At 39.2% G+C, this 25,599-nt stretch overlaps 1 protein-coding gene across 5 annotated transcripts in view; it reads left to right on the plus strand.

The window, feature by feature from the left end:
- kmt2cb (lysine (K)-specific methyltransferase 2Cb) overlaps positions 1-25,599 on the plus strand; it is an 83,733-nt gene that overhangs the window by 11,181 nt on the left and 46,953 nt on the right. For all 5 annotated transcript variants that reach the window (XM_079452903.1, XM_079452905.1, XM_079452906.1 and 2 more), the window contains exons 3-13: positions 3,152-3,240; positions 7,871-8,024; positions 10,064-10,252; positions 13,726-13,823; positions 14,806-14,915; positions 19,464-19,626; positions 20,197-20,368; positions 20,554-20,668; positions 21,103-21,275; positions 21,403-21,689; positions 25,236-25,319. In XM_079452903.1, the coding sequence (XP_079309029.1) occupies positions 3,152-3,240; positions 7,871-8,024; positions 10,064-10,252; positions 13,726-13,823; positions 14,806-14,915; positions 19,464-19,626; positions 20,197-20,368; positions 20,554-20,668; positions 21,103-21,275; positions 21,403-21,689; positions 25,236-25,319 (1,634 nt within the window). The remainder of the gene's footprint in view (positions 1-3,151; positions 3,241-7,870; positions 8,025-10,063; positions 10,253-13,725; positions 13,824-14,805; positions 14,916-19,463; positions 19,627-20,196; positions 20,369-20,553; positions 20,669-21,102; positions 21,276-21,402; positions 21,690-25,235; positions 25,320-25,599) is intronic.

Consider the following 25,599-nt stretch of genomic DNA (forward strand, 5'->3'; position numbering starts at 1 on the left):
ATTTTAATTGTGAGCAGCATGCAGCTGAAGATGTTTCACCAAAGGAAATTATTTATGAATTATAGGCTATAATATATCAGCCTTTTTTATTGGCCTACATTTTATAACATTAAAAAAACTGTGAAAGTGTGATGACCTAAACTGTTGTAATTTTGTTTTTACTTTAAACTTTAAAAGTAGCCCGATTTTCCCTATTACATATGTATACTTGACTTCCTGGATTGATGCGGACTCTATCCACATGATATTTCCAAGTCACAAGAGAGTAATTGAAGACCACGGAGCAGTCGCAGTTCTGCGATATCATTCGCTGTCTGCTCATGCTGCAAGAAGTAGAACTTATGCTTACACGGGGTCTGGGCAACTTGTAGTAGCAAACCTCTAGCAGTAAAAGTGCAGTAAATCAATGGGAGAGAGCACTTTTTTCTTTTTGCTTACTTTACACCATCTGCGGGGTAGTTCACCAACAGCCTCGTAAAGCGGAAGAAGCACACGAAGTTGGTTCACAGACCGGCAAAAAACTGCATCAGAAGAAGAAATACGGAAAATGTCATTCAAAACAGCATGTGGATGAACTTTGTTATCAAGTTATTAGATCATTAAAAAGATATTTATGATTTATAAGGCCGCCATGCCTCAATTCATTGTGGTTGATGATGTGCACTTTTGTTTATGTTGCTTAACGTTAGCTTTATTTGAGACGAGTGGTTTTTGTATAACATTTCCTAAGACTCAAAACAGCATGTGGAAGAACTTTGTTATCAAGTGATTAGATCGTCAAAAAGTTATTTATGATTTATAAGGCCGCCATGCCTCAATTCATTGTGGTTGATGATGTACACATTTCACAAACGTTAGCTTTATTTGAGACGAGTGGTTTTGACTGTGGTCAGTCTTAAATTTAACATATTGTGCTTATTGTGTGTTATTCTGCATAACGGTGACATTTTATCAGATAAATGGTAAATTTACTATGGTCAGTTCCATACGTTTAGTTCCCTGTAACGTTACCAGTTTAATATTAAGATTTATTATAATAATAGTTTATTTGCTGGTGAATCTCTGTTTACTGTCTGCTAGTGTGGCACTGGTATTCTTAGCTGAGAGCGCTCTCATGAGGTGTCATTTTTTTAACCGGCATTGTGTACGTTAGTCTGTGTTGGTTTTATGATCAGACTTGGAGGCAGTGTCTGTCATGTGGTCCATTATTCAGTTGAAGTGCACATACACACAACACACTGATCATAATGCACATGTGTAATAATGATTTTTATTTGTATTGCATGTTATTATGGTGATAACGGTCTTGCTGTGTTTGGCTAGTTGCGTTTCAAGTCTGGAGTAGCATTGTAAATGTGTAAAGGCCATTGCACATTGAGTCGTTGAGACGTTAAAAATAAATACGACCTCACATTATGCGAAGGTCTGTGTGAGCAGAGGGCCAAGGCAAAAACGTCACGGTTTGCTACTAAGTGTTACAGTACATATTCGTGTATGTGTTAGCATCTGCATAGTCTGGGGTAGATAGAAGGCCTGGAAGTACTGCTTGTTCCAAAAAAGGAGCGTTGTACAGCTCCATGGCAACAGCTTCAGACTGCAGTTTTCTGAATGCAAACTCATATGTGTTGCTTGGTATTCCCTTTAACATCAGTTCAATTGAATGGATGAGAGAGAAAAAGAGAAACAGTTATTGGCATCAGTATAGGTAAAGGGGGTTGCGTTTCCATCTGTCCAAAAACAAAGAGGGATTTTACAAGCGCCACGTAGTACGAGTCAATAATGCATCATAGAGCAGACAACAATTTGATTTTCAAAAGACGCGAAACAGAAGACAGCTATAACAGTTTTATTTTGGGTACTAGAGCTTTGTTACTGCTTTTCTGGAGCTTGATGCTAGTTCATTAGTTTGCTTCCCAGAGAATGCACATCCGATACAGTATAAGCCATAAATAAACTTGCTTTGGGTACAATGTGTGGGACAAATGCATAAACATAAATGTTTTGTATATTAGTTCTAGTTTTGAACCGACAGGCATGATCGACAAAGGTTCTGCTAATATTGAGGAATAGAATTTAGCATGTTATGTAGGAATGTTCGTTCATAATGACCGTTAACCGAAAGTAAAAAATGAATAGTTTAGCAATATTTTATGAACGCATTAGCGTATCGTTACAAAATTTGATATGGGTGATCAACACCATTCCCTGAGAGAGCCCATAAAGTTTCAGACCAGCGCCACCTAGTGGTGAGGAGATATATTTACAGGCCTATACTTTGAATGCGGTTGACTGCTTTTTGTGGGAGTCATGTGCTTAGATTTCGGAATGAATTTAGTGGTTTACTATGTTTTGCAGGCCAAATGTCAACATCTGCTTGGTAAGTGGCCGAAAAATGCAAACAGTTTGGCTTGTGTTATTTTTTTGCTTTTCTGAGTGAACATGCTAATAACTTATAAACAAAATGAGATATCTTCGTCAAATTTTACACGTTGACTTATTATCCCATTGGATGATCGTTTACTAGACTCCAGGGCTGAATGTGTTGGGACACGCATGCTCTGTATGCCTTTTAATGTCACCATTCTCAACCTATTATAGGTTGACAATGTGATGCTTAACAATGGAAAATGTACATTGATTATCAGGAATCATTATCTTTGTCTGTGTGTCAGGTGGTTGGATGGGAGGGGTTAAAAACAAGAGACCTTGCTGATGTCAACATGGATTAGGAAAGCAAATGGGATAATTTTTCATATTCATTTTGAGAAAAAGGTTTTTCAAATGGGTGAATCAACAGAAAACAACTAGCCAATAGCAATTTTTAGAGATGAACCGCCACACCAGAGCGGGTTTGTGTCTACACAATGTGACAGGCTCCGGCTTCCATGCCTATGAGTAAATGAGGAAACAGGATCTTCATGATGCTGCTCTATTGAGTTGGTGGTTTTAATGAAAGGTCCCATGCACTTTACTTCCCCCTTAGTGCCCGCACTCAGCCACACATTTTCACGCAGACGCCCCACCCTTGCAGTGCTGAGGGTACTCTTAGCACTTAGAAATCAGTGATGGCTGTGATATATTTAACTAAATCATGACAAACCAGTGTTTTCTGAAGTAGAAAGGTCTAGTAAAGCTCTCATCTATTTCTCAGGAACCGTGGGCGAGGGAAAGCTCTGGTGGAGGATGAAGACAGCACAGATGGAATGGAGACCGCAGAAACAGGAAACACACAGGAAACAGGTAAATCCAGCGCTCCTGCTTATTTCTTTCTCTTCCGAACACACTAAACAGTTGTGGCCTGTTTACACAGTCCCAGTCCGATACTTTGGATTGCAAATAGAATTCTTAGTTAATTCCCCAATTATCGTCTAACTTTCACTCTTTTTCCCAGCTTACTCTCCCACTACCCCCGCCTCACTTCCCCTCTTCAAACATATTGTCTGCCGCCTTTCCCTGCGCTTTCCTGTGTCAGTCTTTTCTTTCAGTCATCACACCCCCCTCCCTCAGGAGCAAGCGAGGCAGTCTCTCCTCCGAGGCAGCCAAGGCTGTTCCAATGATAAACAAAATCACAATGTGGAGCCCTGAATTGATTTTCTTTCCCAGCTGTGCAGTCAATCTAACTCAAACCTCCGCCGGCCAAGGAGGAGCTTTCAAGAGGCTCGGCCGTCCACACTCCTTGAGCAGGATTGATGAGATTTTCTGCCGTCTCCACATGGCTTCGCTCTCTAGCTGTAATTGAAAGGATTTGACTCCAGCCACAGCATTTCTGCTCTAGAGTCTCTCACCCCCCACACCCCCCCACCTCTCAAAACGTGTGATTGAGGTTCACAGCAGCCAGTGGAGGCTAATGCTCTCTGAAAGCCTTTTAAAATCTCATCTTGTGCATTTTTCCCTCATTTTCCGGGCCCTTTTGGCTGCGTGTGGCTGATGGCCATGAGTAGTTTCTCAGATCTTGGCTCAGGTTCACAGTTGGCTTGATTTTTACTTGCTCTAGTTGTGATTATGTATGGACTGTTTTGAACTTTGAATTGGTCTTCAATTAGAACATCTCTACTGTTGTTCATATTTAGTGTTCAGGATTTGTTCAACCCCTTAAAGTTAGGGATGCACCGAATGTTCGGCAACCGGAAATAGCAACAAAAAAAAGCATGTTTCTCCGAATGAGTAAAATGGCAGAATAAATGACGTTTGATATGATCAAGCCAGCAACCAGGCAGAGAGAGAGATGGGGGGAGAGGGAGAGAGAGGAGCGCAGGCTTTATAAATGCAGCAAACATGTCGGCAGTGTGTGGAGCATTTGAAAGTGTCAGAGAAAGAAAGCACAGCAATGAACTTGTCGCGCCGGAGTAAATGTCCGAACGAAAGAAGCCTTTACCGGTCAGTAACTTGTGTACTTTAGAGTGGAGGGGCGGTCTGACAGTTGCCCCGCTGCTCGCTCTTTTGACATCATACAGTGGTCGCATACTCACAGTTCCCTGTACTAAACAACTTGTCAATGTAAGTTCTGTGCATCGCGGAGTTTAAAGGAGTAACATGAACTGAAATGGTTGTCAGTCAGAATTGCTTGCATGGATGTTTTTATTTCTTTAAATCATTTTGCCGTGTAGCCTATAATAAGGCAACAATTTTCATTTATTCATTTATTATTTAGCCTATAATGTTGAATGAAACTTTTTAAAGAAGTTTCTTTTTGTAGGGGTACGGAGAACAATGCATTCTTTCAGCAGTCAGTTATAGGCAAGAAGGAAGAGGTCTCAAGTTATATATTATATCGAGTTTATATTCAGTTTGTGCAATAGTGAAAAAAATTGGCTAAATTAATAGAAGAAATACAAAAAGCTATGTTCGGTATTCGTCCTTCGTCCCAGTGTTTCATTTTTATTCTACGTCGGCCAAGAATTTTCATTTCGGTGCATCCCTACTCAAAGTCTAAAACCAATATTAAATATGTGCTCTGAGTTTGTCATATCATAGAAAAATGTGTTATTAACCACTCATCCAAATTTGAAGGATAGCAAAAAAACAGCCAAGTTTTGTTATCAAAATCTTAAAGAAATAACAGTAGTATCTGCTCTCAAATGCTTGGGGCGTGTCGGCGCTGAAACCACACCCACTCGCCTCTGCCAAAGGATGGTCGCTTTTAGCAACTTTAAGAAACTTAAAAGCTTTAATAAATTACAGGCGGGTTAAAACTGTTGTGTTGTATGTCATAGATTAAAGCAACACCGTAGTTTTTCGACCTTAGAGCAATGTCTCTAGAATTATTTCGAAATCTGCCGCTGCTACCTGAGCAGCCGCATGATGGCCACAAGCACACTGTGTGTTCACATAGAGCTGGCGAATGAGGCGTCAAAAACGCGCTATTCGCGAGTAGTTGGACGCTTGAACATTTTGTGTTTACTCGCTTCATTCGCGCGTGAAATTCGCTTCATTCGCGTCATTCGCGCGTGAAATTTGCGTCATTCGCGCTATTCGCGAGTGAAATTCGCTTCACGAAAATGATTTTACAATTTCCCATATTCTCCGACCTCCTCACTCACTTTCTTCCAAGCAAGATCCTTTTTATTCCTATTTTTATGAACACGTATCATATAGCTCCGGGTGTCCACACACTGAGATGAGCTTGTCTTCCATTTTTTATTTCTGCCTCTGCTCGCTACGTCGTCTACGTCACTACTAGAGCAGGCGCCTGATTGGTTAACGCGGCGCGAATTTTCGCCAAAGTTTAGATTTTTCAACTCGCGCCATTCGCGCTATTCACGTCATTCGCGCTATTCGCGTCATTCGCACGGCCTCATTCGCGCAGCCTCTTTCGCGCCGCAAGCGCGTCTATCGCATCTTTGCATTGACTTAACATGTAAATCACTCGCGCTTGACGCCTCATTCGCGCTCTATGTGAACACACAGACAACTCTTTCAGGTCTGTGTTCGGTTCATCCCCTGCCTGCGGAAGAGTGTCAAATGTTTTTTCATTCGCTTGTTCCATCAGCTTACTACACGAATCCTTGTGTATTGCGGCCATACAGCGACATTATTTACTACACTGGTAACAGACAATTGCGTTTATCAACCACATGGGGGAGCTGTGACTAAAAATTATATATTGCTGCTTCAAAACATAAAATTATTAGCAGGTTGTGTAAACCACACATCTTATTTCAGGCAATTTACCAAAAATCCATTCAAAAAACCAATAGACTTTGGGGTAATGGAGCCGGAAAGGCTAAAACAGAGTTTGTATACTAAAATACATAATCTCTGAGGCATTCTGTCTATACACACTGCAAAGAATTGTGTAAATGCCGTTGTCACTACCTGCATTTTTTGGGAGTTAATTTGGTAGTAGAATGCAGTTGTCACTCCTGTATATTATCGAACTGTGTGTTCAGAACAGGATTAAGCATGCACTAAAAGTCAAAGGTGATAACCAAATTTAGCTTCAGTGTGTACTTGGCGTGTGTGAGGATTTTAAGTGGACTATTCCTTTAACTCTCAGATCGTTTCCTAATCGTAATCTATGTTTGTATTTATTTGCAAAATATGTCATTATTTAGTAAATTGGTTGTAGCTGCAGTTTTTCCATTCATTCAGTTATTTTAATAGCATTTGAATTGCCGATTCTGTCTGAATGTCTGGTCGCTTTTACCTTCGAGGTTGGAGCACACAGGCAATAATATGAGCCGGCATCATTGAAGGTTGTTTATGTAACTGCTTGACTACCTGAACCCCAGATAGGTCACCACATTAAAACAATTCTGATTTCCAAAATGTCATAAAAGGTTGAGCTTCCGACTAGTATTTCTAAAGGGAATATGTGTTTTGCTTGCCACAGTGCTTGGGTGTTCGGAGTGATTTTAGGCTAATTTGTAGCGGCTGTTGAAGTTTTATTAAAGCTCTTAGTACATCTGTAAGATTAGACCGCATTGGATAAGATGAATACAGGAGGTGGTTGAGCTCGGCTGTGGTTTCAATGTGGTCTATTTAAATCCACTTCAAGGTCCCAGCTTGCTTTGCACTCTTAGTCACAGGTGACTCAAACCTCTAAGTGTCCACATTGTATCTTTTACAAAGCAAAATATTTCCCAGTTTTTGTCTTATCAACACACAGCACGTGTGTTTTTCACATTTATTCTTAAGTAAAGCAGAGCATGTCAAACAGGAACTGGAGTTCTTAGCTTTCTGTGTTGTGATTGCGGTAGAATTTGTAAAAATGCAGTCGTTGTTCACATGTCATTTGGGTTTTCACAATGAAACATTTTGGAAGCGAACAGCAGGTTGGCTGGAAGCAATTAATGCTGTTTACAATATATAAACATTTCATGGATGAACATTAATTTGAGGCAAAGGGACATTCAAAAATCATTCAGGCTTACAATGTGGTCGGTCTCATTAGTTGAGGATGTAGCATGAAAAAATTTCAAAACAAAAGATTGATCATATTTAACCTTTTGATGGTTTGAGTCAGCTCTGTAGACCTGTCATTCAGGGCAGGAGAGCTGAACACTCTATGGGGAGGATTGGAAATGATGTGGGTGGAAAAAACCTTGAAGAATCACAAAAACTAAACAAAACCCCAAGGGTCATCAGGGTCATTTGCCTTATTGACAAAATGGTTTGTTGTTGTATTATACTTATACTGACAGTGGTGAAAGAAGTTAAACTTTATTTTTTAATAGTCACTGTGGGTTATGATTATAGAGTACATTTCTAAAGTCATTGTATCTTGCTGAAAAAAATCTAAAGTTTTATTTATATTAACTATTGACCATCAAATCAGCCATGACATATCTGTATTCCAAATGTCTATATCAGTGCATCGTTCATTCATGTTCATAAATATCTCTGTGTGTGTGTCTGTGTCTCCTATTAGTCACTAAAGGGCAGCCGGAGGAGATGGAGGGCGCCACTGCCGTGGCAGTTCCAGGAGGGGGGGAGGACGAGGAGCAGTCGTCATCGCCTCTTCCTGCGCGCTGCGAGACGGGGGCGGCACAAACATCGTCAGCCTTTGGAGAAGCTAAAAGCAGGTCAGAGCAGCATCCTCTTGCTGGGTTGAGTCACAGCCAGTGTGGGCGCGCATGTGGACGTGTGCGTCGCGCCATGAACGCTCATGAATGGCTTCGTCTTTTTAACCCTTTTCACTCTGTGGCTTCTCTCGAACAATTTGAGATGGGAAGGATGCAATGTATGTAAACGATAACAGATCTGTCAACATGAGTGTGTCTGTTCGTGTTGCTGGTGGCTACTGTTTTCTTTTAAGGTGGAGGATGGGCTCTTAATCAGGCTTAAAACAAGAGCATTCTGGGAAAAGAAGACTGCAATACAGGAACACAGGAATAAGTGCTGCTGTGTCACAGCTCTTTAGCTTTAAGAAGTCCCTAAAGCACAAAGAAGTGCACTTTAAATGTATATGTGCATCAACTAAAACTAAAGAAATGGCAAGAATAGAAAGCTCTTCCAAAACTTAACACATTCGATGCGTGTTTATTTTCAAGGTCATGTGACAAAAGTGTTTATATAGAAGTTATAGATAACGCATAATCTTTTGTTCTTTTTTGTAAAACTTGTGGTAGTATTTATTCTGTGCTGCTCAGGCTATAGCATCAAAAACCTTTCAATCTCTTGACTTTGTGTGACTGTTTGCTTACGCCCCCAGCTGAATGTTCGTCAATGTTGATGTTACATTATGAATTTAAGGTTCCCCTGCCACACGCACAAACACACAAACCACTGTCCAAACAGTTAACTCACCATGGCCGCGGGTCTCTCGAGCATCAGTGCATGAAAGGATGTTAACAGACTGAATGATCTCTTTCTATGACTGGGTGTGCTGCCCATGAGGGCCAATGATGTGGGCAACAACTGTATATATGAGGTCTGATAAATATTTACCACTTTTCTGGGGCACTTATTCTACCATCAGCTGCTCGGTTAACACGAACAGCCTCGCTCACACAGAAGAGCGTAACTGGGCCTTGTTGCCAATGTGAAGTTTAATGCAACAGATGCATAATTCAAATGCATGAATCTTTTACAGAAGACAAATATCAAAGCTTTTTTAAATGGCACCTGTCAACGAATGATTTCAGATGTTGCTTATGGAGAGTTGCTAACTCTTTAGTGTTTGGTTTATACTTTATAGTTTAATATAACAATCGCTACATTTTGAGTAAGTTAAACAGTCACTAATTAAGGGTAAAGCGTATTATTTGTGAATTTGCAAAAGGCGCTCTGTAGAGCAGTTTGTCCTTTAAGGGCTACTGTAGAAACACTGTGGGGAATTCCATATACTATAACTGGATTTTTATTTCTGTAGATAAAATTATAATAATAAATAATAGTAATTTTAACCATTCAACATGACAGTCTTATTGAAAATCATGTCAGGTATCAGAATCAGGTATAAAGTGCAAGTCTGATGCAAATTGCAGCTAAATCTATTGTTTTTGTCACATTTAGAGAGTTTCATTTTATTCTGTAGTGACGATTTGATCACATTTACATTTATGCATTTGGCAGATGCTTTTATCCAAAGCGACTTACTTTGCATTATCCTATACATTTGTTTCTAAGTATGTGCAATCCCCTGGGATAAAATCCCCTACCTTGGCATTGTTAACGCCATGCTCTTAACACTGAGCTACAGGAAAGCTGGTTTCTAAGTTGTAAAGTAGGAGTTACTCATAATATTGCTGGGAAGATTTTCACGGTTGAATCTGTGATGTCTAAATGTTATGTGTAGCTATATTTAAATCTGTTCCTCCCAGCGAAGCTCTTGTGGAGTCTAGCTTTATTGTGGAAAATATTCCCACGTTCAGTGAGTGTGAAAATTAGAGCTAGTATGAATTCTAACACTCCCACATACGTATTTGTAGAATAAACTATGGTTTTTGAACAAATTTTAATAAGGAACTTCTGTTTTTTGTCTCCTTGGCATGTAAACACAGAGAAAGTGGACTCTGGTAGTTTCTCTTGAGCTATAACCAATTACCAATCAAATGCTTGATAGCGGGTCTCCGAGCTACTTGTTTCATTTGTTAAACGTGTTCCTCCCTTCTCCTCACAGCGAGCTGCTCTGTGCCTTCTGTTACTGTGGGGGTCGAAGCTTACTGGGGCAGGGGGATCTGAAGCCATTCAGGGTCACGCCCGGAAACGACCCTCCACTCCACCGACAATCCTCGACAGAAGAGGGCCACGACCATGAGGACAAGAGCAAGGCTGATAGCCAATCGGGAAGGCACAGGGGCCCAGAGAGGTAAGCTGATTGGCTGGTGTTGCGCGTAAGTTGTTTGAGGATGTGAAATGAAATGTGAGGTTTACCGTACTGTTTATATGAGATCAGACAAATTGGATTTCTCTCACGGCAACACCTCCAACGGTCCGTCACAATTGTGTCTTTCTTGGCCAGCCTCTGTGAAACAGATCACACAGTATCGGTCATTGTTAGAGAGAGGAAAGTGTCACACAAGCCAAAGCATGTGCGTGTGTTTGCATACGCTTTTGAACGGCAGGCTTGCTAGAGGCAGAGAAGCGCTGATATCTGACGTCACTGGTTGAATCACCCTCATCTGGATGAAATTTTGGGCAGAAACTGTTTGAATATGGCTCATTCCAGTCGAACACTATGCTCATTGCTCTAGCATGTGTGTGTTTTTGCTTAATATCCTGGAGACAGAGTCATGCAAAGCAAAACAGAGTGTTTGTCCTAAAGTGACCCGCTTGCTTGAATGCTAATGCTTATTTGTCCCGAATGGGCTTTGTCCTAATAAAGAGATAAAGACATATTCACAATTCGCAGCGCATTCGGAACCTACTGTCTCTCATCTTCCCCAATAGCGGTTAATGATTTTTATGACATCATCCGGGAATTCAGCTTTTTATCAGATTCCAGGCCTTTTGATAGATTATATGCTAAAGAGTACAGCAGGGATGATATATATTTTTAGATGAATGTGGAAAATTGCCCCGTATTGGTTCCCATAGACACTTGGAAGATCGCAAAAAATAAGCTTTGTAATTAACAAAGGTTTATGATACTTGCACGTTTTGTCTATCATGATAATCTTTACAAATGATATTTTGAAAAATACAATTTTTGTATCCTTAATACTATCGTCTGAAGTAAAAAGATAACTCTAAGCTATTAAAATTACACTACACGAGGGTCAATCGAAATCAATGTCACCACCACCATCCCTCCGACAACTCTTTCAAACTGTATTAGACATGTTCCCTGATAAGTTATTACTGTGTGAATGAATCCCTATCTGCGTTTTCTAAGATTTGTGCACATATCTGTGAGACTTTTATGCGTGATGACATTTGACGTCCCTGCCAATGCATTTCACTTTTTAGCAATTTGTTAGCAACTTCTGTTTTTAAGACACAAGGGGTTTATAACTGGTGTGTAGATGTCTTAGAATAAATGTGAAAATATTAAGAGCTTTTGTTAACCACAGACCTTATTTTAGGCTTTTAACCAAAACCCCGTTCATAGAACCAATTAACTTTGGGGCGATGGAAGTGCTAAAATGCTAACATGCTTCCTGGTTCTGCATACAAAAACACATCCATGTGGTATTCTATTGGCTATTGTTAAAGGGCGATGATCCACTCAGTATGTCTTAATTACTGTTTAATTGGTAAATGCATCTACACATCAACGAAAATCACTTCTCTCTACAAAAGCAAATGTCAGACATCTTTCAATTACAGACGTATTGGTGAAGCGATATCATTATGATGAATCCAATATAGGGCACCCTAAATAAACCAAACATTGAGGCATAAGCCAAATACAGTTTCATTCCCTCCATTTACAAAGGTATAAAGACACACAAGGCAGTTGGGTATTTGATTTTCATATGTTGCTCTTTGCAAGTCTTTCTGGTCTGGCCGATCATTACCCTGCAGCCATCCTGAGTCACATAGAGCGAGATGTGAGACGCCGGTCCCAGCATGCGCTCAGCCCAACAAAAGGCCCTCTCCCCGCTCTCTCGCACAGCTGCCTAATTTGTCTTGGCTCTTTGGAGCCAATCAACCGTCTCCCAGGGGCCCGTGTGACGTAATGTGCTGCCAGTCTGATGTTGACAGCTAGCCAGTCATGCTGAGCTTTGTCATCTGTGGGCCACACTACTAAGCATCAGTGCAGACCGATGAAAGAGCAGAAAAGGACGGTTTTAAGAGAATATGTGATTTGTTGAATTAAGAGCAGCGTGAGGAAGATTATCCAGAGGGTTCAGAGCGGGTTTGTGATGTTTAATAAAGTGGCACTGTTTGGAAATTCAAGAGAGAACCCTGTGAACCCTGTTGAGTATGTTGTTTCCACCCCCAAATCATATGTATGACACATTTTGCTTAATGAAATGGATTTGTAGGTGCATTATTTTTTGAGTTGTGATTATTTTCACAACAGTTAAACGCATTGCGCTAAATGATTTAAGCACATTGCGCTAAATGTGTCAGTCAGACAGACACACTGTAAATAAAACAACTGGATGGGAAGTTTCAATGGATTTTCATGACAACAGCAATTTTTTTAACCAAGTTTTAAACATATTTGTATTAAATAAATAAAAATTATACAAAAATTTATAATAATAATTATTATTCATAATAAGTTAATTGTACTTACTGTATTTTAACACATCTTGTGAAAATGGCATTTTACACAACATTTGAGTTAAAGAAAAATCTTAATAATATATTAATATTATCATCCTTATTAGCATAATTTAAAACATCTTTGTTTTGTTTTCATTGAATATCATTTTGTAAATTGAAAAAAAAACTGAACCGTAATTCAGCAATTCAACTAACAAAAAGCCATTACAAAATGTATAAATAAGCGCTTTTATGTAAAGTAATGTCACATAGTTTTCATGAAATTGTTCTATTAGACTCCTCTCTGTTGTCATGGGATTGCACAGAATGACATTCACTGACAGGTTGCGTTTAAAATCACTGTTGACCCCTCGTATATGTCACCCGTCCCGGCAGATGGATAGAGGAGGGGTATAATGAGATACTCGGGACTGTGATGTGATGGATGCATTTTTATCCCATGATGTGTTTACGATGAGTCATTTCTGTGTAAGTGGTTAATCAATCAGCACCGCCTCACAACCCCCCCCCCCCTCATGCCTAAATTAAAATGGCTGTGAGTCAAAGCCCCTCAGTTGCTGAATGTCAAGAATAAATTAACACTCCCAGTGCCCATGGCTGATGGTAGAGGACCGGTAGTCAGAGTGTTTACACATTTATACATTTACTGTATGTATTATCTATATATTATATATACAAGTTTTCATAACTTGTATTAACAATAGTATTAGCATAATTTGTCTTAAGTAGCATGAACAAAGCTTATTAAACGCTGTGAAAATATGTTGCTCATTGTAAGTTATCTAAAGAACATGATTCTCATTCATAAGTAAGAAAGTACAAAACGGCATATTTTGAGAGTCAACTAGTGGTTCTCACATTGAATGTGACATGTTTTTAAAAGTGGAACTATTTTCAACTTGACACAGTGTCTTCATGCGATGCTATGGTACAACTGCTTGTGGTGTGACACCAGAAAATAAAAACAATATTTTGTACTATGTTTGGGCCGTATGATTGACCGTAATACTTTATGGGTGGAGTGGCTGCATTATAAAAATAAGATATTATCTTTGATGCAATATCCATGATTTGACTGACCTAAGTAATGTGTTTGTTCTGTAGTGTTGTTGCTGAGGACTCAAGTGGCAGGTTCTGGGACGAGCTCCACCATGTCGGTCTGCCGGACGACATTGACGTCCGATCTCTCTTCGATGAGTCGGGTAAGCACTCTTTAAACAGTTTACACATGCTGAAGAAAACCCTACATGAATATATAAAATGCTTTGCTTAGTCTCTAATTTGCCGTAGGTTATAAAAGTGCTTCTTTCACATAATATAAGAAATAGAAGATGAAAGAAAAGTACACTATTAGGGCTGGGTATCGATTCTGAAGTTCCAGTTCAAGATTGCAATTCACAAGCGCTCGATTCGATTCCCGATTCCAGGCAATGAATATAGATTTAATACAAATCCTATAGATATTTCTAAAAAAGATCAGTAAATATCACATTACAACGGTGAATAAAAAAATGAAAAGAAGAGCCATAAACCTGTATATTACACTTTAAATACACTTGACTTGGGTACATAGAAACGGAACAGGTTATTTTACATTTAAGATACAGTATAACAAACTAAATTTCACAAAATTAGCTGTAAAGAGGGCCTTCAATCATATGAACCGCTGTCTTTTATGTGAAAGCGATGTTTATTTTCGACGACACACCCGAATCCGCCATGTTAATGAAGCAATGATTGAACGATATCCTCCCTGTTGTAAAATCCACCCGTTATAAAAAAGAAAATTGACATCTAGTGGATAGTAATAGCAATAACATGAATGAATGTTCAGTGCTTGCGGATATATGAAAGATTAAATTCGATTCACAGCTTTTGAGAATCAATATTGAATTGACTGCATTTAAAAAAACGATTGATCGATTTTTTTTCCCAGCCCTTTAGACTATGGCTATAGATCATTTGGAATGTAGTGCATGAGTCATATGGACTTCTTTAATGATGCTGTTGTTTTCCTTTAGAAGCTTTAATCTGAGAAAAAACAAACATTCAGCCTAACATCTCTTTTTGTGTTTCAAAAAAGAAAATAATTCAGGCTTTGAGCAAAATGAATAGGTGATGACGACATGTACACACTGTGAAATATTCGCTTAAAACAATCTTTTCCCTTTCTTTCGCCCACAGGTCAGTGCTGGGCCCATCAAAGTTGCGTGTTGTGGTCGAATTTTGTGTGTCAAGCGGAGGATCAATCACTGCTAAATGTGGACAAAGCCATCCACTCAGGGAGCACAGAGGTATGCTGGGATATCTCTTCTTTAGCTGACTGGTATCGTCTGCAGAACTCATGAATAAAATAATGACTGTAAACCTTATGCAAATATTACATCACCTCTCCGGAGTACTTGAAAGGTTATGTAAATGAGGGTTAAAATGCTAAGCTTGGTTTTAATGGCTGTGCCAAAGAGCAGTTGCCTAAAGTGACCATAATGTGTGGCTGTATTATAGGTTTTTAAGTATGAGGACCATCTTTTTTTAGGTTATGTAAAAGCACTTTTAGTTTAATTGGTTTAACCAGCAAGGTCACTAACCACTACCAACTTTACATGTAAGTTTTTTTTTAACCACACTTATGTACAATATGTACAATTCTCAATGCTCGATCAACTCATACTTTTCTATTCCATACATCCCAGCTGCCAAAGCGCCTATAACATTTTATTTATACCCTGCCTACCAACTGTCTAATGTAACTGTAACAACATTAACCTCTCGTGGTTCTTCATATACCCGCTACCTCCTCTGCTAGTGTGATACACAAACGGAGCCGGAGGACCGATCTAACAGGCTGCTAAAGGTCGCCGCTGATCAGCTGTAAAAGAGAAAAGGTCACGGCTTACGGCTGCGACGTCATCAAATTCATCACTTAGAACCTGCCGCCCCATAACCCCTTCAGATCGCATTCCTTAATAGGCCTTTACCATTTGATCTTGTGAATTAGCTGCGACGCTGCATTTAACATTAAAAGGCACTTTGGGGTTGGATAAATATATGGGAGCTGCTCGTGTTTGACCTGGCTTTCTGGGTAAAATTCTCTGTGACCTGATGATGGGTGAAGAACTGGCACTTATTTACGCCCTGAGGTGTGAATGGAAATGCGCAGTTAATGATATGCAGAGAGCAGCTGTAAACATGAGGGTCGACGGTGTGTCAGGTCCAGGCTCATCTCAACGTTGGTTGACTTTTAGTGGACAGATGGTTTCTGAGCAGCTCATTAGGCTGTGTGACGGACAGTCTGAGACTCCGAACAGATCGATCCAAATAGAAAACAAGAACACTGGGCTATACTGTTGTTTTGGGAATGTTTAGAAAGCTGTCGTAGTTTACTGCAGTTAAAACCGAATGGTACCTAAAATTAAAGCAGATCACCAGACTCATTAAATATCGTCTGGAACGTCATTTTTAATGAACTCACCTGGCATCCAGGATGGAGATGTCACTGTAGAGGTGCGCTTTGTGAGCTTTGTGTAATTAGCTTTTTTTTTACTTTCACTGAATATTTATTAGGTCGTCGCCTAATCGCTGTGAAGGTACAGCTTGGCAAGAAATACAGAAATTTGGTATTTTGCTGGGCTGCCAGGGTGACAGGGTTGTTTTTGTAAACATTAATTATTACGGTATGGTGTGTTGGGCGAAGATGCCCTAGTTTCATTTCTGCCAGTAGTTTTCCGGTAGCAGTGTTTATCACTTGCTACTATTGACCCGAACCACTGGGAAGTACTGCTTTTGATTAGGGATGGGCTGATATGTTTTATGACCAAAAAAAGACAAATTTGTGACTTGATCAAATGTTTGCCATAAAGATAGATCAATGTTTTGGTCATTATTTAAATAGGCAAGGTTCTGAAACATGTGCATTAAAGGTACAGCGTGTGATTTTTGTGATGATCTATTGATAGAAATGCAATATAATATACACACTGTAGCTATGTGTAAAAAGAGCTTACACGGTGAAGCATTATGTTTTTATTACCTTAGAATGAGCTATTTCTATCGACATACACCACGGGTCCCCTTGCATGTAATTCGCCATGTTCTGTCAGCCGTTGTTGTGTTTCAAAAGGGAGTGAGCGGTTGGTTTCGCAATTCTCAACCTTGCCACTAGATATTAATTCCTGGACCTTTAAAGGGATAGTTCGCTCAATAAAGAAAATTCTTTCATCATTTACTCAGCCTCAAGCCTTTGTTCTGTTGAACACAAAAGAAGATATTTTGAATAACGTATAAACCTTTCTAGGGAACCATTGACTACCGTAGTAGTTTTATTCCTACTATGGTAGTCAATTGTGCCTCAGAACTGTTCGGTTACAAACATTCTTTCAAATGTCGTCTTTTTTGTTCATTGGAACCAAGAATTTCATGTCAGGTTAAACGATGACAGATTGATGACATTTTCATTAGCTATGTTCACATTAAAAGTTGTGAAATGATAAGGCACCGGGCGAACAATTTCGAAGTAACTTACTCATAATTTTGCGCTAAATAACAGAGAAAGATGGAAGTAGTACAAGTAGGGGTGGGCGATATGGACAAAATATAATATCTAGATATTTTTGGCGATTTTAACGATAATGATAATTAGACGATATCCATTAAAAATGTGTTTTTAAAAGTTACTTAATCACTGATGATAATAATGGGCACCATGTTGAATGAAAACAGTGCTTATTTATTTTCATTAACATGTAAGTATTCAAGTAAAAACAATTCAAAGACATACAAAATACTAATTGAATTAGTGTACGAACATCGAACTCTTGAGTAAATATTCAGTTGTACACCTCTGCTGTACTGTAAATTGTACAGCATACAAGCAAGATGAAATTCTAATATATGATAGAATTAGGGGAGGGCAGTTGAGCTGAAATAATTTCGACTTGGCACTTTCCCTACCTACTGGATCGGCAGCATTTATTTTGCTTGGTGATTGTTTTAGCATTTGTTTAAACTTGGTGATAGCATTTGTAATGTCTTGGCACTGTTGCTTTTCTTATCGTAAGGCACATTTCCGCTAAACGACTCCGCTAAAGTTTGCTGCGTATGTTGTGCAACAGGTACCTTAGCCGATGTCTCTCAAAACCGAACCACTTCGATGCAAGCGAGTTTGAGCCACGTTTAGCAACTAAGTTATCTGAAGTAGATTGCGAGGCTCTGGGTGTCTGCATGTTGTCTCTTTCTGTCAAATGTTTAGCATAACCACATTCGTTAACCGGTGTTGAACATGCGTGCGGCCATGCGCCAACCTGTGAGAGAGATGACGAAGTGTATGCATACAACTGCAATCACGTGACGCCCTGCTGCAGCCTCTGAATGTGTGTTTTGGAGTGTTTTTTCTGAGTAATTAAAATACTTTATAATGAGAATTTGCACATCGTTAACACAACAATCCCGATATTATCGCAGACGATATATATCACCCACCCCTAACAGCAAGATATTGTAGGTTTGTTTTCATAATAAATTACATGAGCCTCAGAGTGCAATACACGGAGTCCTGTCATTTCACTTGCGAAGGAGGATACCAGTGGTTTGGGACCGTCGTCGAGTAAGACATTTCTGTGAGGTGGTTTTATTGAACCACTTTTATGGATTTAAACTTTGGGTGCTAATGACATGGTTAATCCAGTTATGCCGTACCGTTGTTCCCCAGATCCAACAGATAAATGCAATAAATTAAAATTGGGGACAGATGGAAACTTTGGTGTCCATTTTCAGTAAACACGGATTAGTTCTGTTTAACATTCAACATGTCAACATTAAATGATAAGCTATATTGTATATTTAATCATTTTTTTACCAGAGAAAAATGTTGAAATATGCAACACCAGACATTATAAAACTAAGTGCCTTCACTCTTAAGTAATAAGCTCAGTTTTTAAAATCAATGTGTTGAATGAATGAATTATGAATGGTTTCATATTGATAAAAAAACATCCGATAAATATTGACGAGTCACGACCTAATCTGATACATGATTGCATCTCTTCTACTAAAATTATTATTAACCCCTTTTTACGTGAGAAAAGGTCAGAAAAAGAACATAATCTCTCTGACATATTTACATGATAGTTCAACAGAATTTGCAAATCAGCCTTTGAAACATCTCAGAAACCAAATATTTCAGTTTGCATGACATAAAAACATGAACACAAGTAGTGTAACGAACATATTCCTATGCATAGCATGCCGATAGCAATGCTAAGGTCATGGGTTCGAACCCAAGGGGGTGGAATAAAAATGAATGCTCTGTAAATCACTTTGGATAAAAGTGTCTGCTAAATGCATGAATGTAAATGGGAGGTCACAACATAAGCACTGGCATGATAAGCCAGCTAAAGACTAACACACTGGTCATAAACCATCATAGGTCAACTTTACAATTGAACTCTATTATACTCTATAATTAGAGTGTTGTGAAAGAATTGTGACAGTATGATAGACAGTGTAACAGCTTCTCTGTGGTCTGTGGTGGATTACTAGCTTGAAGGGATAAATAATGTTGAGTCAGTCTGTCATCATTGTGGGTTGTCACAGCTCACTGTTAGCCTGACCACACACATTACACTGTCAGTTTTGATGTCTTATTGTTAAGATTCTTCTGCCTTCCCTTTACATTTTATGTGTCGATTATGTGATGAGTACTTAATGCACATAATGTTTCAGTTATGTCTTTGAATGCAATAGACCGTGTCAAAGGAATTGATGGCCACTCATTCTTAACATGTTTTATCATCAAAACTGGATAGCTGGTGTCTTATGAGGTGTGTATCCCTTCTCTTTCGTAGCATTGTGCATATTGTAAGCGCCTTGGAGCATCCATCAAGTGCTGTGAGGAGGGGTGTGATCGCTCGTACCATTACCCCTGTGCGGGGGCCACTGGCACCTTTCAGGACTTCAGGAGGCGTTCGGTCCTGTGCACAGAGCACATTCAGCTGGCTGTCAGCAAATGTGAGATTCAGTAAACTTCATCTTTCAAATCTTTATTGTCTTTTCACAGACAATTGGTAGGATGGGGAATAGATTGGGTCGTGAAAAATGATGCTTAAAGCGATAGTTCACCTACTCTGTCATTATTAGCATGCCCTCTTTTTATTTCAAACTTGTATGACTTGCTTTCTTCTGCAGAACACAAAAGAAGGTATTTAGAAAAATGTTGGTAACAGAACACTGTTGGTCCCCATTCACTTGCAATGGTTTTGTTCCCATACAATAAAAGTCAGTAGGGACCAACGGTTTTTCAACACGGGTTTAAAAGACAACAATGTGATTAGATGATGACAGAATGTTCATTTTGAAGAAGAACTATTCCTTTAATACTGCCATAGTTAAAGGGGAGGGGTCAAAAGCTTATTTGTGGTGTCATCAGACAAACAAGAGTCGCAGCTAAATTTGAACAAATATTAAAATGAGATTTTTTTATTTGGAGAAACGCACACCAGTAATGGTGTTTAATGCTTAAAGAAAGTAAATAGTGTCCTTTTTGGTTTCATGTTGGCTCAAATGTGTGTTCTCTCACAGATGAAGAGGAAGCGAACTGTGTATTGTGCGACAGCCCCGGGGATCTCCTGGACCAGCTCTTTTGCACCAGCTGTGGATTGCACTACCACGGCATGTGTCTGGACATCAGCGTCACTCCTCTGAAGAGGGCAGGCTGGCAGTGCCCAGAGTGTAAAGTCTGCCAGACATGCAAGTGAGTCGCTGCCAAGCTTTGCCTTTCATTTCCTGTGCACGTGCAAAACTAATTATTAAGTGCTTCTTTATTAGCTTGTATGTTTTTATTATTTCAGTTTTAATGTGTATACGCTGTTGAAACACAAACACTTTATAAATATTTTATTCTGTTGTACAAAAGTATAATTGATTTGCGTCCTTCAGGGAGCTGGGAGAAGATACCAAGATGCTTGTGTGTGATATGTGCGACAAAGGCTATCACACCTACTGCTTACAGCCGGCTATGGATTCTATTCCCACCAACGGCTGGAGGTGTAAGGTACAGACAACTCTGAAATGTCACAATAAAAGGTTTCTAGAGATGCATGGATTGGTCACTCATTTCAGAAAGATATTTACAACTGCAGCATGTTGCAGTTGAAGGGGCGGTTCACCCTCAAGGTGTTGCAAATCTGTATACATTTCTTTGTTCTGATGAACACAGGGAAATATATTTGGAAGAATGTAGGAAAGAAAGACTACCATTGTTATTTTTCTTACTATGGCAGACAATGGGTGCCAAGAACTGTTTGGTTACAAGCATCTTTTCAAATATCTTTCTCCATGTTCATCATAACAAAGACATTTTATGCATCTAAATCTGTAGTATAGAGTTTCATCCGGTTACCAACTTCGGCCTTAGATTTCCACTTTGGTGCAGTTCCAGTTACTTTGTGTAATGCAGTAGATCTAATGTCAGTCCTTTTCTTGTAGAACTGTCGGATGTGTGTGCAGTGTGGCACACGGACTAGTGAACAGTGGCACCACAACAGCCTGCTGTGCCAAAACTGTGCGGATCAACAGGATACCAGCCTCAGCTGCTTGTGTCCTGCTGATGTAGATCCCGACGTCCACAAAGAGCCGCTTTCTTGCCGTCACTGCAAAAGGTAAATTTCTAAAGCAGTGCTCGGAGCAATTCTAAGGCACCTATAAAAATCAAATACATTCCTCAAGCTCACAAATTCTAGATGCAGAATCCATATGGTTTGAGTTTGATGTGGTGATTTTTTGCAGGTGGTTCCACCCAGAGTGTGAGCAACCGGTTGAAGGCCCTGCACGTGCACAGTCCAAAGAAGATAATTTATGTTCCATCTGTAGAAACGGCGGATTTGAATCAGGTTCTGTGTGCACGGTTGTAGAAGCAACCCAGGAGGAGATAAAGTCGCATGTGGAAGTTAAAGAAGATGCACAGCCGGTTTCGTCAAAGGAAGATCCTGAACCTGCCAAAGTTGAAGAATCTCTCCAGCTTGACATTAAAATGCAGAGTTTAGAGGTGGAAACATCTGAAGAACAAGCGACTGGTAAGACTTTCTTAGCATCTGAATATAGTGAGCTTTGCCATGGCTTGCAAGGTTATCATTGGATTCATATTGTTTTGGGGGTTCTTTTGTGATTTCTTCCCTGGCCAGACAAATATAGTGCGCTTTTGCCCAAATCATACAGACTGTTTAATTGTTTATGTAGATATTTTATAGCTCCTGCATGGATTCTTTTATAATATATGTTTTATAGCATTTTATAGTCTTTCTTGCTCATTTTTGGCTTTGGTGTTTTTAGCTTTCATATGGCATACAATTGAACCATGAGGTTAGCCCAGAGTCTTTGATACATGAGCACAGAGGAACTTCAATCCTTCAGGCACATGTTGTGGAAGTGGAGAGTAGGCCAATGTATCCCATAGGCCCACATGCCTCAGATCTGGCTGGATTAATCTGTACTGGTCTGGTGGAAAGGGCTATTTGAAACTTGCCTTGGCCTAGTTTTCCTGTGTAACGCAGAGACTCTTTGAAAGTGATGCTTGCCCATGTGATCCATGTGGTTTCCATATCATCTCCCCTGAAGAGATTCAAATAAAATGGCGGCCGCAATGCCCTTTGGAGCATAGTTTTGTAAGTTTAATTTTAAATGTGTGATTAGTTTTTGCAAAGACGCTCTCTTTTTATAATTCGTGCACAGACGCTGCTGCCGAAGTCATGGCGTACGGCTGCTTTTTTTTAACTAAAAAGCATATTGTCAACTATTTCTTGTCAAAAAAAGAAGTCAAGTCTGAACACAAACTTAAAATAGTTTTTTTTTAATTAATTGAAAAATTTAAAGATCCCTAAAAAAGTCAAAAGGGTCATGTGATCGACCCTTTCCACTGTGATGAGAGTTTAAGGCATATTTCTTGGATCAGTCTTAAAGGGAAAAAGGGATTTTAATAAAACAAGTGTTGTTCTGCATCAGCATCACCACTTTAATCCTCATGTGTTGTCTTGTGGTTTGCCTTTATCCAGCACCAGTGACTGTTTATAGATCTGTGCCAGTGGAAGTTTCATATTCTTGAAAATCTCCTCTGTGTGTAACATTCCATCCGAGTCTTTTGATCAAACAGCGTTGGGTGTGTGGTACGCTAACACCCCGCTCTCACACTATCAATCTCCAACACAGTGTCAGTAACTCAATTCCCCAACCTTTAGAGGACCAGCTGCCCACAGGCCCTTAACAACATGAGGGTGCAAATCTCCGGTTGGAATGGTGAGATCTGGACCCATCTCATGCTGGGTTAGAGGTGATTTAGGGTGAAGCAGGCTGACTTGACAAGTGTGCCTGTATTAAGTGTACAGTACTGTAGATGTGGGTTGAATTTGGAACGTGAAGAACATTGTCTGGTTTTTGCAGGTCTGGAGCTGATAATATAGATAGGAGATACATACTGATAATCTAGCTACTTTTTGTTTCTTTGGACAAATTTTTCTCTCTTTTTGCATAACATTTACATTTAGTCATTTAGCAGACGCTTTTATCCAAAGCGACTTACAAAGAGTTCGGGTAGCAATAAGCGATATGTCATACAAAGAGCTATAGTACAATAGGTGCTATTGCATAACATTACATTGCAACATGCACATCTTAGTTCATGTTTATTTAAATCAAATACAATCAAAGTCATGTTAAAATAACTTAAAAAATGTCAACATAAGTAAATGCACTATGAACTAACATAATTAACATCCTGCTGAAAACTACAGTTCTCATTGTCAGTTTATGTTAGTTAAAGCATTTACTACTGTTTGCAAATATAACCTTGTTGTACATTGTTACCTACATTGTTCATGTTGCACACAGCTTGAAGAACTGAACTTACAGTACTTTACTACAACTGCATGCCCAATAAAGCAGTTGTTGTTTATATTCATATATTTAATGTTTCTGTTTTCAGACAATAAAATAATAATTACAGCCAAGCCAAATGTTCATGTTCATATGTCCAGTCAGTAACAATGACAGGTACTTGTAAATGCTATTTTGTACTCACTCTCATGTAAGTTGCGGTTTGATCATTAATGTGCCGCTTCTGCCACTCACTGAACAGAGAAGATGCAGAGAAAGACATTTTTACACTCACTGTAAGCTAATGTTTATCCAAAAAGACGCCACTCGCTTTTCTGAAGGAAGGAACTCTGTAAACACAGCACCACTGCGTGCCTGTATGAGTCCACGCGACATGAGGGTCTGAGTGACCAACGATGCATCTGCACCGCGAGTCTCTGCTGACCGTGCGTGCATTTTCAAAAAATTGCCAAATTGCCCATATTGTAACCCGTCAAAATGATGGAGGGCCTTCAGATTTTTCTGTCACTTGTAAAAAATTTATTTTCGGGTAACACAAACTGTTGTTTGTTTTGAGATATCGGGTATATGATGTATCGGCCTTACAGTGCTACGGAAAAACCGGTCTGTGCTGAGAATAAATTAGCCAGTGATACAGTTTGGCAGGTGTATTTGTTGTTGCGCTTGTTTGTTTGTGACTCTGACTTTAAACGATTGCGTACAGCTAGTTTACTTAGTTTTAGTCTATTTTGCGATATAAGTAGGTGCGAAAACTCGCTGATGCTGATATCTGTTATTTAAATGTGTCATCTCATCTGGCTGTTTCGTGTGTCTGCCTGAATGAATGAACTTGACAGTTTAACGTGCTACATATGTGATGCTCGTGGATTTGTCTGCGTCTGCACTGTATGAGGACATGAACACATGAACTTCATCTCCAGAGTTGCTCTGAGAGCTTATTCCACAAGGATTTCAAGGCTAAAGTCAAAACACACTGAAACTGAAGTGGGGATGCGGTCTCTTTATTTTCTTTGCGGTGGTCCAGACAATACTTTATTTATAAATAATATTTAATCAGTTGAGCCCAGTCGAATTTGTATATAAAAAGATAACACCTAATGTTAATATTTTATTTTACATTCTGATGTATGTATGAAACGTAGAAAGGCCCGGTAACTCTGATGTGTCATGTTTGTTTGTGAGGGCCTATGACTTTAGAACAACGGCAATATATTTATTAGCCTAATGCAGCAGACACCTTTTCATAACTGACTTGAAAATGCAGGACCTCAGTGACAGCAACCATCTTTGCTAAAGAAACATCTTTATTTATACTGTACTTATCACAAATTTTTATTTCACTGTGGAATTCTTATAGGCTGTTTTACTATATTCACTGTATTCAAACGCTGCATCTAACTTTTTTTATTTAAAATAAAGCAGTCGAAGCCACAAATCACGTGTTTAGCTCATATATATGATGACAAAAAATAATTGGCCAAAATAGAAGGTGTGGTTTACCATCAGTGTGTTTGCAGTGCTCACAGCGATTTGTATTCTCACGAGCGTAGTGATTTCTTTTTTTTTTTTTGAAGAGGACACAGGCGGTATGTGCATGCGTTCACACTTTCCCCAGCATTTTCTACCCTGTTGAGTTGTTTTTCCAATCCTGTAATTGTTTCCAGTAGTGCTCAGAGCAGTCTGGATTGCATAAGTTAAGACTCTCTATTTACTCAAGTCGTTTTTCTTTCTAGAAATTGGTGCAGATGCTACCAGCGATGCAGCCGAGCCAGAATCCAGAACAGAACAGAAACGCACAGAAAATGAAAAAACATCAGGTACTGCATCTATATTCTTTCACTTTAGTGACACATACATGTTTATTTATGTTATTTAAGATGTCTTGAATAGAATTGTTACCAACATTACTTTTTTTATGGTGGCTTTGTGGATATGTTGGTGGAGATTCTACACCCTTTCCTGAGTTTATCTGACAGTTTGATCATTTAAATGATTTGATTAAAATGAAACTCCTGTAATTAAAATGAAAATTAATAACATAATCACACATAATTAATGAATGTGATTACATAATTGATTTATAACATGCTAGTTATT

This window comes from Barbatula barbatula (assembly GCF_947034865.1).
Source record: "Barbatula barbatula genome assembly, chromosome: 3".
Classification (NCBI taxonomy): Eukaryota; Metazoa; Chordata; class Actinopteri; order Cypriniformes; family Nemacheilidae; genus Barbatula; species Barbatula barbatula.